The sequence below is a fragment of the Egretta garzetta genome, unplaced genomic scaffold (assembly GCF_000687185.1).
Source record: "Egretta garzetta isolate BGI_Z169 unplaced genomic scaffold, ASM68718v1 scaffold104, whole genome shotgun sequence".
NCBI classification, from domain to species: Eukaryota; Metazoa; Chordata; class Aves; order Pelecaniformes; family Ardeidae; genus Egretta; species Egretta garzetta.
This window is the reverse complement of record NW_009259485.1, coordinates 652446-665027: the sequence shown is the minus strand read 5'-3', so window position 1 is coordinate 665027 and position 12582 is coordinate 652446. Positions and strand designations below refer to the sequence as shown.

General features: G+C 36.0%; 1 protein-coding gene across 1 annotated transcript in view; it reads right to left on the bottom strand.

The window, feature by feature from the left end:
• Positions 1 to 427: 427 nt before the first annotated feature.
• Positions 428 to 12582, bottom strand: part of PCDH17 (protocadherin 17) — an 89320-nt gene continuing 77165 nt past the window's right edge. Inside the window, exons 6-7 of the mRNA XM_035892772.1 lie at positions 9247 to 9321; positions 428 to 1110 (exon numbers count right to left, since the gene is read on the bottom strand). Of these exons, the coding sequence (XP_035748665.1) occupies positions 428 to 1110; positions 9247 to 9321 (758 nt within the window). The remainder of the gene's footprint in view (positions 1111 to 9246; positions 9322 to 12582) is intronic.

Below are 12582 nucleotides of genomic sequence, written 5' to 3'. Positions count from 1 at the left end.
GCTGGAAATCCACCACAGATCAGAATCATTCAACCCTGTTTTTCTTGGGGTTTATACGTAAACAGTAAAGTCAGCATCAGCTTTTGAGGACAGTCTTAAAGTACCAGACGTATTTCCATTCCACCTTTCTCACACCTTCCTATCAGATTGTCAAAATGGCACCTTCTTTCCTTCTTTCATTTTGTTCTTAGTGTACTTGACTCTGTCCTAACGAAAGTTTGGTCAAAATGAAACCAGTGTTATCTGTCAAAAAGAAAGAGCAGTGAAAAGAACATACTTGTGGGCACTTCAGATGTTCACTAAAAGCCTTAAAGCAGCATTGGTCTTCCTTCATTCCTGTAAATCTGTTACAACCAGGGGATTTATTTATTTATTTACTTTTAAGGGGAAGAGGAACGTAACTGCCAGCCTGTCGTTATTTTTCCCCTCACTTTCTGACGGCCACAGGGTCACTTCCCCGACAGTCCTGCAAGAGCTTGTCTATTTCTCTCACAACTTCCTCGGCATCCACCGACTCCCTGCCTAGATCCCGGGCTGAACGGTCTAACTGCTCCAGAACAGAGTCCATCTCACTCGAGTCTCGGCTCACGCGGGAATGCACATCTGCAAAGGCCCTAGCCATCTGATCTGATGCAATGAAGGGAGCGTCTTTTGACTGTTTACTAGGCGATAGATACTGACTGTCAGTTGACAAGTACTGGCTGCTTGGTTCAGCCAAGGCTCCTGATTTCACTTCACAACCATCCAGTGGTCCTTTTGTTGAGGTGCAAGGCTCAATGCATGTCTTGGTTGGGCTGCTCGATGCTGAGGGAACCTCCTGAAGCAGAGGACTCAGGGCACGTTTGGCTTTTAAGTAAGGTTTAACATTGGCAATGAGAATAGTGTGCTCTCTCTTGTCTTTCCCAAATGTACAAAAAGTCTTTTTCCCAGTGGGATTCACAGTTTCGTATGTCTCAGTTTCAACGTTAGCTTCAACTGTGGGTACAAAGAGATTTGTGCGATAATCTGCATTCTCAGCCTGACTGGCTGCAGGGAACTGTGGCATCCAACACCTGTCAGAATGACCAAGCACTCTGCATTCATCTGTGCAGTTAACACATTCTTCTTGTTCTGTAAAACAAAGGAGAAAGAGAAAAAACTCTAATTATAAATGGATTTCTTTAAACTAATGGATAGGCTACGATCATCACGTGATGGGCTTACTTGACATATGGTTTCTTAATTATGGAGAAAAAAAACATCTATAATTAAAATATTTCAGAAGGATTGCATAAACCTGTTAGTTGAGACAATAGATTTATTTAACTCTGTTCTGTGTGTATTAAAGTATTCACACAGCCCAATGCAAGTATAAAGGGGTCATTAGAGAATGATTCTCAGTGGAATTGAGCTTCATCTGTAAACTAATCTGCTGTAGAAATCTGTAAGGCTTTGTTCTGTAAAACTCATCCTAGAAAAGAGTGAACAGTACTTAAGAAACTCAAAAGGCATTATCAGGATTAATTTTTCAAATCAAATAACTGAGCAATGACTGCCTTTCTGGAAATACAAACACTTCATAAAAATCAGCAAGCTGGCTTTTCATTTTTGTCACCTCCATTTCATTTATAATTGTTGTGTTGTGTGACAGTCACAAAATAAAAAGGTTTTTGTAAAAAGCCTACTTTTCCTGCTGAGAACAGAGAACTAGAATTTTCCATCAGTATGCATTAAATATAAGCTTGTCAAAAAGTGCATATTGCAATTTTATTAGACATGAGTATAGATCATGTAATCAGTTTTTCCCTTTTTTGTTTTGGTGCAAGTAAGTGAAAACGGATTTGCTCAATACATACAATTTGGAAGAATGAAAAACTGACACATTATTTGAACTGATAATGTTTTCAGATAGGATTTCTATACTCTTATTTCTTTCAAAGAATATAGTTAAATAAGATTTTTTTTATTCATTACATTTTTAGAACATAAATTTTGATACTTCCTGTTCTACACTTCAAAGACATAAAGAAAAAGTTCTGCTTTCAATGCCTTAGCTTGTCTGTCATTTTACACTAACAGAACATGTTTGGGTCACCATTTACCATTTTATAATTATACACATGAGTCTAACCCAATATTGGGGATAATGAAAATTCCAGAAATACCCCTTAAAACTGTTTTTTAGGAAAACACAATTCTGAACTAAGTTGCTTTCTTATTGTTCTTCGTCTTAGTGCTCTCTAGTCAATACTGATAGAATAAATCCTTTTACCAGCTCTAGGTTTCAATCAGCTATACACTGGTCTTTAGTTAGTATGCATTTTCTTCCACAAAATGAGCAGATAAATTCAGATATTCATTTTATTTAAGGAATTTAGTCTTTACAAAATACCTGGAATTCCAGTTAGACAAAAATCTATGAGTATGCCTTTAAATGTAAACACAAAGACAAAGACATCGTCTTCAGAAAAGCAGGACAAACTTGTTGACACAAAGATAGGGAAAATTTAAGTTATTATCATCTCTCTAAATTAGAAAATAAATTCCTAGTAATCTTATAATATCTCCACCAGATTTATGGACAGTTGCACTGCAGAAACCTGACACAGAGGAAATACCAAAGGTGATTTATGAGAATCCAGCAGTGTAAACAGCTTTGACTGTTCACATTTCTAAAAAGACATGAATAAATGTGACTTAAATTTAAATAAAATTGTGTTATGTCACAATGATCAGTTAAATCGGGGTGAGATAATTTACTCAGAACTGATACTTTGTTAATGATACAGTTCTGTGAAAAAGTGTCATTCTGTATATGTACTCCCTTCCTTGGGAAGTTTAAAGTATAAGACTGGTGTAAGGCCTAAAAAAAATCAAAAGCAAGAGAGACTGAGATACAGGAAGGAGAGAACACTGAGTGATTTTTGAGGAAAAGAATGTAACAGAAAGGCTTTAAGTATAAAATTCATAGAGGTGAGTCAGCCTCACCTATGTGCCTGGTAAGGTCATGGAACAGATCTTCCTGGAAGATATATCAAAACATATGGAAGACAGGGAGGTGATTAGAGACAGCCACTATGGCTTCACTAAGGGCAAATTGGGTCTGACTAAATTATTGGTCTTCTACAATGGAGTGACTGCATCAGTGGACAAGGGAAGAGCTATGGATGTCATCTACCTAGATCTTGTAAGGCCTTTGATACGGTCCCCCACAATATTCTTGCTGCTAAATTGGAGAGATATGGGTTTGATGGATAGACTGTTAGATGGATAAGGAATTGTCTGGATGGCAACTGGAGTTGCAGTCAATAGCTCAGTGTCCAAGTGGAAACCAGTAGTGAGTAGTGTCCCTCAAGGGTCCATACTGGGACCAACATTATTTAATATGCACATCAATAACATAGACAGTGGGACTGAGTGCACTCTCAGCAAGTTTGCAGATCACACCAAGATGCGTGGTGCAGTTGATTCGCTAGAGGAAAGGGATGCCATTCAGAGGGGTCTTGACAGGCTTGAGGAGTAAGCCTACATGAACTTCATGAAGTTCAACATGGCCAAGTACAAGGTCCCGCACATGTGTTGGGGAAATCACCATTGTCAACACAGACTGGGGGATGAATGGATTGAGAACAGCCCTGTGGAGAATGACTTGGAGATACTGGTGGATGAAAAATTGGACATGAGCTGGCAATGTGTGCTCTCAGCCCAGAAAGCCAATTGTATTCTGGGGTGCATTAACTGAAAGAGGTGGATTTAGATTGTACATATTTAATACGAGGATGGTGAGACACTGGAGCAGGTTTCTGAGAGAAGTTGTGGATGCTCCATCACTGGAAGGTTTCAAAGTCAGGTTGGACAGGGCTTTGAGCAACCTGAGCTAGTGAAAGATATTCCTGCCCATGGCAGGGGGGTTGGACTATATGATCTTTCAAGGTCTCTTCCAACCCAACCCATTCTATGACCTCCAAGGAAAAGTAAGCTGCATGCTCGTTTTAGTGTACAATAAAAATTAGAATTATCATAATGAAAAGCAAAAGTAAAAGACAACCCCAGCCCTGGGACTGTAACACAGTGATAGAACTGAGAAGAGTTTAAGGAAGAGATTTAAGTTTGTGGTGTTTGATTTCACTTCACTTGAATGAGGCAGCATTGGTATGCATAACCATAGAGACAACATATGTGGTGACAATTGCTTAATGAAAGGGAGCCATACAAATAAAGGATGTTGCTATACACCTCAATCCACCCATTAGTTCACCTCCACTGAAGTTCTCTGTATCTAGTTTTCTAGAGCTTCTACAGCATTAAACAGCTGCTGCTTAAAACAGCCAAGTGAAACTGCTACTCTCCAAAAAAAAAGGAAAACATAAAACTCCACAAAACAAACAAAATCAACTCATTTTACACATGGGGCAAGAGCACTGGAGAGAAAGATTTCAAGCTTTAGCATGGGATGGGCAATAGTTAATACCAGCCAGGTTTGATTACATTTTATCACAGAAATACAACAGATAAACAAACAAAAAAATGCCCAAGCCCAACAACTTCAACATTAATTCTAGAACATTCCATTTTGCAAATGCTTGCTATATAATTAATTTTGCTCTTTTTCTCTTCCTCCTACTCCTACAGAGTAGATTTGTGGTAAGTTCAGCCTCTAGCTTTAAAAGTGGACCTATATGATAAGGAGGAGTAACAGGTGTTTTGTTTAGGATTTTCTCTAAAAATATATAAAATTGTTTTTCTCTTATATGGAATTCATGACAATGAGTAAAAGTTTTCTGGCACTTTTAAAGGTTTCCCTAAACAATTAATCAGCTTTCCAATTAACTGTTTTATTTTGTAAACTTAACTATCCTTTGTATGAATTTTTGTAAATAATGTTGGTCCCTTTTTAACAAGAGATGAAAATAAATGCATGTTGCATGTTAGCTACCGTAAAATCCTCAGAACTGCACAATCAATGGACCAAGACTTCTCTTTGCTGCTCGCTCTCTTTTCAATTATTCCAACAAAACAGGACTCCTTTTTGCATCTTTCTTTTTCACAGGAAAAAAACCAACAAAGTAGCACTTCTTGTAAAATTTTCTAACCATATTTAAAGTGTCAAGAGCTCATAGTGTATTGGGAAGCCATCAGTGAACACAGTTGGGAAGATATCAATACACTACAGCCTATTTCATTAAACCACAAAAGGGCCATCTGTAGAAGGGAAACTGTTCCTGCCTTTTGGGTAGTAGTTCTGTGTCATATTATCTTAAAATGCATTAAATAAATGTTCATATTTTTATATACAATTCTCTGCTATCTGGAGTGACAACATATATATGTATATGAAATATGAAACTGGGAAATTCTATTTCATCACTGTCTCTTACTCCAAAATTTGACTGAACTGGATTTGGTTTTTTTAAAAAAATATATATATATATTCCCTGAACTGAGATTGAAATGAACAAATTTCTATGAAAGGTAAAGATCAGAGAAGTTCTCAGCTGCTGGAAATAAGTTAACTACACTAGGTATTCAGTACCGTGACAAAAACTATGCTTTGAGATTTTCAAGACTGATTAGGTTAATTTTGTTATAACCATGTTATGTTCTAAGATTTTAAATTCTTTGCTCTTATGTATGTGCTTACACACACGCTGGGTGTGAGCATAACTCTCATATAGTATTTACATTATTCATTACTTCCAATAAAAATACAAAGTTTTCTGGCAATCTCTAAGTAAAAGAAAGATATATCATACAGCAAATAAATGTTATATATATTGCATGCCATATCTTCCTTCCCATTCTCATTTCCTGCATTTGCTAAACCAGTTTTTATACTTGCATTCATACTCAACAGTATCGACTAACTTTCCATTTCTGCTCCCTGGGCATCCTAGCAGTGACTGAATTAAATATGAAGCCAAAAAAGAGGAAGAAACAAGTACTGAATGACCTTGAAGTGAAAACCACCTGCACTGCATGAGCTTTGGAGTTCTAGTCTTGCAAATCTGTGTCTTTTCACTTCACTCTTTTATGTCACATCATAGGAAACGGATTTTGAGTATTGATTATCATACATTATAAGCTGCTCCTCTCACCATTAGCCTGTAATTTTGACTGCTACAGCTAGCAGACAGTGAAGAAAATCGAACAAGCACTTTTGTACTAGCAGCAGAAACTATAAACACGAAATGAACTATCACCACCCAGGGCCAAATTAGTATATATGAGAAAATAAAATCAATTTAATGGTAAATATATAAATAAATATATGTAAAATAGGTCATACACTGTGCTATGCAGAGTGATATGCACCATCAGTCCTTATGTCTGTACTTGTCTCCCTCCTGTTGAAAATAAACCCCTAACAGTGCAAGTGTGTACAATAAACAGGAGCAGCCTAGAGATTTTCCTAACTCTCTGGAGCTTTAAGGGTAAACAGTCAGAAGTGCTTTATGCACTTAGGGGAGAACATACACTGAAATAGAACTGCTAAATTATCAGCCATAGAAAGAAAAGGAAACAACCTACCTGGAAACAACAGTCACCTAGGTAGGAAATGTGTACTGGATAGAAATTTAAGATGGTGTATGATGAAAGTTATGTTGGCAACATATAAAATGCAATGCAAGGTATGTATTTTGTTGCAACATAAAACACATCTTGCATATTTTATTCTGTATCACCAGAGGAGCTATATTTAACATCTGTCTTCTGTAGCAAGCTTAAAGCAAAAGATACTTTTATTGTGCTACCTTTAATTTCCTACGCTTTCCTCATAAATATTGTGAACAGAATTAAATATGGGTACTGATTTCACCCTAAATATATTGCACTATAAAGTTAATTAATTAATGCTTTAGATAGCTGGCTCCTTTCAATGGCTAAAACTTAGATATCTTAGTTTGACTCACTAATTATATGAAATTTGCATAATGATAACAAAGAAGAAAATCAAGAATTATTTTTTTTAAACAGTGACTCAGTGTAGGCAAACTAAGATAATAAATACAATATCTTTTCTAATTTAATTAGACCCTAATTATTTAAATTACACACACACACAAAGCAGAAAACCAAATTAAAAGTAAACAATCCAGCTACATAAAACATCAACATACAAACATTTTAAAGAAATATTTCATATACTATGTTTATAAGATGAAGAACACTATACTCTGTATCAAAGTACTAAATATAATGTAATAATAAATTCCAGGTTTGTGTATAGGAGAAATCAGACTTTAAAGATATATGTGTATGCACATATACATATATTCTTTTTAAATATGTATATATGTATGTAAAAACACATCTATTTAAAATCCAATTTCCATTATACACAAGTCTGGACATATACCTAGACCTAGACCTAGACCTATACAGTCATATTCTTCCCAAAACCTGTAAATGATGTTATCAATTGCATTTGAAGTTAAACAAGGCAGACAGAGTTCAGATCACTATAATTTATAAGATTTGATCTTGTAAATAGTCATACAAGTGCATTCTTTTCTAAGAAACTTTTACTCACAAAATATTAAAAAAAAGTAGCTTTGTATATGTTCATCAATGAAGGCTAAATAAGAATATGGCTAAATAAGTACATGAATAACACTGAATATTTTTAAATGTTGGTAGCTTTTAGGGTTTTTTGCTTGTCCTAGGAAATGCTAGCATATCTTCCAGATACCTCATTTACTTGTTTTTCTCTTTCAACAGGTGATGCCGCATTTTTACTACCACATAAACACCTCCTTCTAATTGATTTTTTTTCTTCTTTTCTATAAATATGGAAATCAAAAAATAATTATTCATTGTCAGCGATGGGTCACTGGCTGACTCAGTTGGCTGGAATGGCTATCAACTAACAGGTCCAAATGAAAAATACACTGGGGGACAGGTTCCAAAATGTATGTTGTCTTCTTTTTGCAGCATGCAGTTTCACACTGCTGATATGATCTACCTTCGCTCCTCAAATGCTCTGTTCTTCATTACATTACAGAGTGAAAAGTAATGCACATGTTTTTTGACCCTTGTTTCATATTACAAAGAAAAAGATCTGCCTTTGAATATAAGCGTGGAATTCATACTGACTTCCCTAAGAGATAGAATCATTTCATCCTTGATGTTGTGAATTTCTGTTCATTAGTGAAAATATTTCCATTTAGAATTCACTCAATAATGAAACAAGGTGTAAAGTCCTCTGTAGCTTGTATTTCTCTGGTCTAACCATATACACACTACATAAAAAACCCCACCAGTTCTTGCTTTAGACTAATAAAATAAGGTATGTTTTATGTATTTTAATAACTTGAATAGGTATGAAAGATCTGTATTTTCTTTACATATGTGTAAATAGATGACTATAAATGACATCTAATGTCTAATAGAGAATATAAATAACTCTACCTTTCAGAACTTCAGTAACTCCTGTAATTTGACCAGAAAACCTCCCAGAATTGATATGAAATGGTGTCTTACTTTTTTGTTTGAGACAGGCAATTGCCTTTACTAAAGAACTGAAAAGACTATAAGTAGGTAGGAAAAATAATGGGCTGCTTTAACATGTCCTAAACACTGGGGCTATATGACATTTCTGATGAGAACAATCAGCTAAAGTACTACTGCTGTGGTTGGATTCCTGTTTAATTACAATTGATTTTGACATAAATGAGCAGCGGTAAACAAATACTTCTATACACATGCTTGCTGTTATTAAACAGAGCTGTCTCCAATCTGAGTATTTATATTGGCTTGTCTGTTTAAAGGCTCCTTTCAGTTAGGCAAAGTAATTATGTAGCTCAGATTAGCAAAATCACTGGCAGTAAAATGAGAGTGGACTACCACTTTTTTAAATCTCTTGGATCTCATGGTCTTTTCCTGATATTATAACTACAAGGTTCTGAGATCTATAGTCCTTACACAGTTTCCCCATTGTTGGTTGTTGGGGTTTTGTTTGGGTTTGGGGTGTTTTTTTCTTGTTTTCTGGGCACTGGATAAAGATAATATATATATTTTTTTTTATATTGACATGGCATAAAACAGTTCAAAAACAATAAAAAAGATGGTGGTCCTATGGATTTAATTCTAGTTCACATTTGTCTAAAACCATAAATATTGAAGGAATATTTCAGAATTGCATGGAACACTACAGAACATTTGACATTTTTCTTACAGAAATATGCTTTAAATTCACACTTACAATTTAATGGCAATCACATATTTGTATTTAAAGACAGCGTAAGAGCACGAAAACATTTCTGTTACCTGTAAATTTTCCATCCTCACAGCGGGCTGGTCCACAGATCCCAACAATGGGTCTTTGGCCTCTGCCTTGCTGTTCTGGAGGCAAATCAGACCTGTGAGTCACAGACAGGTATAGGCTCTGCTTCCAAAATTCACAATGTCAAAACTTCCACAGTGGAAAACCAATTTCTATCAGTGGCCCAGGCACAGCCCTTGACATTTTTCACTGTGCTTCTCAAAGGTACAAACGCAGAGATCTATAGTTTGCAGTGAACTGAAAATATCTGAGTAGTAAAAAGGGCCTCTCATTTCTTCCTATCAGAGGAGAAAGAGGAGAGGCTGAGAATGGACACCCAGTTTTGGTTTCCAACATTTGCCTCTAAGTCAGCCTGGCACCTACTCTAATCTGCAGTAAAAAGACTGTATGACAGTCATGAAAAGATATTTTGGCCTTTTCCCCATCCCACCATAAAAAATTCATCCTAGCCCAGGGTTGCAGGGAGGAAAGGTACAAGGGCTAGCTATTCTGGCTCTGTACTTAGCTGAGAAGCTATAGGAAAACTTTAGTAATCTGACAGATTCATAGTTTTAAACTGGAAATCTTTGTTGTAGAGCCCAAAAGCTGTTTCCTGGAAAAGAAGAAAACCAACACTGCAGTAATTAACAGAAGAGAACAGGCTTGTGGATCTGTTAGAAAGAACATTTTTAATATAACACATTTTCCTACTCTTGATCAAGGCAGTTCCACAGATTTTAGAGTGGGATTGTTTCAGTACTGGCACCTGAAAATGCAATGACTCTTAAATCTAAAACCTAACTGAATTTGTGTAATCATTTGCAGAATTTGCATGGTATTCACATTGTTTTTTACTAACTTCATTGTGAGCTAGTCATAATTAGAGTATCAATAATTTTCATACCTAATTTTTAATATTTAGTAAATACTAACACTGTATATTGTACTGTGGCAATGTTTAGGAATCCAGTCATTAACCAGGTCCATTGTGAGGCATCCTCTACAAATATTAATAAATTGTACAGTTAGAGACAAGAGGTAACAAGTGGTTATGACTAACAAAAGCAATGAATGGGAAAGAAAGACAACATTAATGAAAATATAATCATGCTGTTGACATTTCCTGAAAATACAAATATAAAAGCTCCATAATTTAAAGAAGCTATCCCCATCTGTCACACCATCAACCCACCAACAATTAGCTATATATTACACCACTGAGCCTTCCTCACCAGTTGCCAATTATCTCAGTATTCAAATCTTTAATTAGAAAGCACCAAGCTTTTTGCTTTGTAAGCTTGTCTCATGTTTGGATATGACAACTTGTTTACAGACATTGATTGATGAGGGTGCCACTGAGGAGAGACACATGACAGGCTTCTGAAGAAATCTGTTTCTCTGTCCTTTTCATGGCTCTGTTTACATCCTGACTATAGGTAGACTCTCTTGAATGGAAGTCTGTCAGGTTCTGTTTAGAAGCATGATTTTGTCCATAACAGAATCAATGCAGTAAAGCTTTTCAAATGCTATCTGTTTTCCTTTACAAAGTCTCACAAAAAATGACTAAATGCTATACGGATGCTGAATCATTCAAAATCTGGCCACTTTGGTGAAAGAGACCAGATTCCTCCACATTCCTGCCAGCATGCCTGGATTTATATTCAAAATCTCCTTTACCAGACATAATGAGATCATGTCTCGTTTATACTGATAGATGGAAAAGCCCACTGGGTATCATTCTCTGCTTCAAAAGGTTGACGCTGTGTACAGGATATATTCTTTGGACTTCATGGGAGGTACAACACTTTTGACAGAACAGGAGGAAGAACACTTTTCATGATGCTGCTCTCAGAAAAACACTGAAGTTGTCCAGGCATCTTAAGGAACTCTCACTTGGACATACAGATACAGAAATATCTTCTTAGGAAACAGAAATTATTCAAGAGGTTCGTATAGAATATCCCCTATGCTATGATAAGTAACATATTCATTATTGTTTGATTAGATGGTGCCCTAGACTATTGTTTAGCAGATTGCTGGTGGTGTGTTTTATTACCACCTTCAAAAGAGATTTGCAGAAAGGGATTACCCTTATGCCAATTTATGAAACACCCACATTCTCTTAGGAATTTGAGTTTCATAATGCTATCCTACTTAGCTTTCTGCCTGGATAGTGCTCCAATTAGATCAACCAGAAAGAATAATTAAGGATGCCTTTTTCAAATCTGACTCTCTAAATACAACTAGTTTGGCAAAAAGAATTGTGCATGTAAACAGATTCAATACCATACTTTCAGGTTCTCCATGAATTTCTGGAAGACACTGAAGATGACTTCAGAATATTCATGTCTTCCTTTCCTCAGATCTTCCATCAATAACCTTAAGTTCCAGCTCACTTTCTTATATTTCAAGGATCGAGATTATAGATATTAACAACACTAATACAAAAAATCTCTCCTACTAGTTTCTTCTGTTTGCAGCAGCTGAACTCTCAGCTCAACTGAGAGACACCTTTTTACTTCTCATCTTTCAATTTGTTATAGTTTCAACTTTTGTACTGTGATGTGCCACAACATATCTTTAAGAAAAATTGGTAATTTGGGAACTATTTCCAAAGAGATTGTCAGGAGTTCATTGTTTTCACTAATATCTTCACTTTTTAAGCCTGCTAACTGTTAGAAGCTGGGGTTTTTTTGGTCTCTAGCAACCATGTTCTTATAATCATGTTGTCTGAGCCATGTTCTTATAAAAAGTGTATTTTAGTCCTGGAGATAGACTTAAAGGCTAGTTACAAACATCATAGCCAAGTAAGATGCAGTCAGGGTAATTTCTCTTAGCTGTGCCCTCAGCTTACTTATCTGAACACCCTACAAATGAAATCCAACAGTGAGGCATTAGATAAGTTAGACACTGTTCTGGAAAAAGAAGCAAAAGATGCAGCTGCTGCTACCTTTCAAGCTGCTGAAGGATTCAGAATATGTCAGTCAGTGTCAGTCTATTGACTTCCTTTAAGAATATCTTTACTCTGTAGAGGTGACGAAGATAGTACACCTCTAGAAATGGGGCAGACACGCTATAAGATGCAGTAAAACCTATTCTAGACATGGATCATGATCAACTATCCCAGGGTATTTAAAGAGACCTTTTCATTTACTGGAACTTATCACTATAATATTTACTTGATTTAGAGTTTCATGTATGTTTTTCACCGTGACTTGATTTTAATGGGTCCCCCTCCTCCCAGACTTTTTGTTCTATTGGAAAGAAAAGGCAAGAGGCCTCTGCAGTTACTATTGGCTTGAATTCTTAGTATCACAGATAGTGGGAAGTAGGGAAAACTG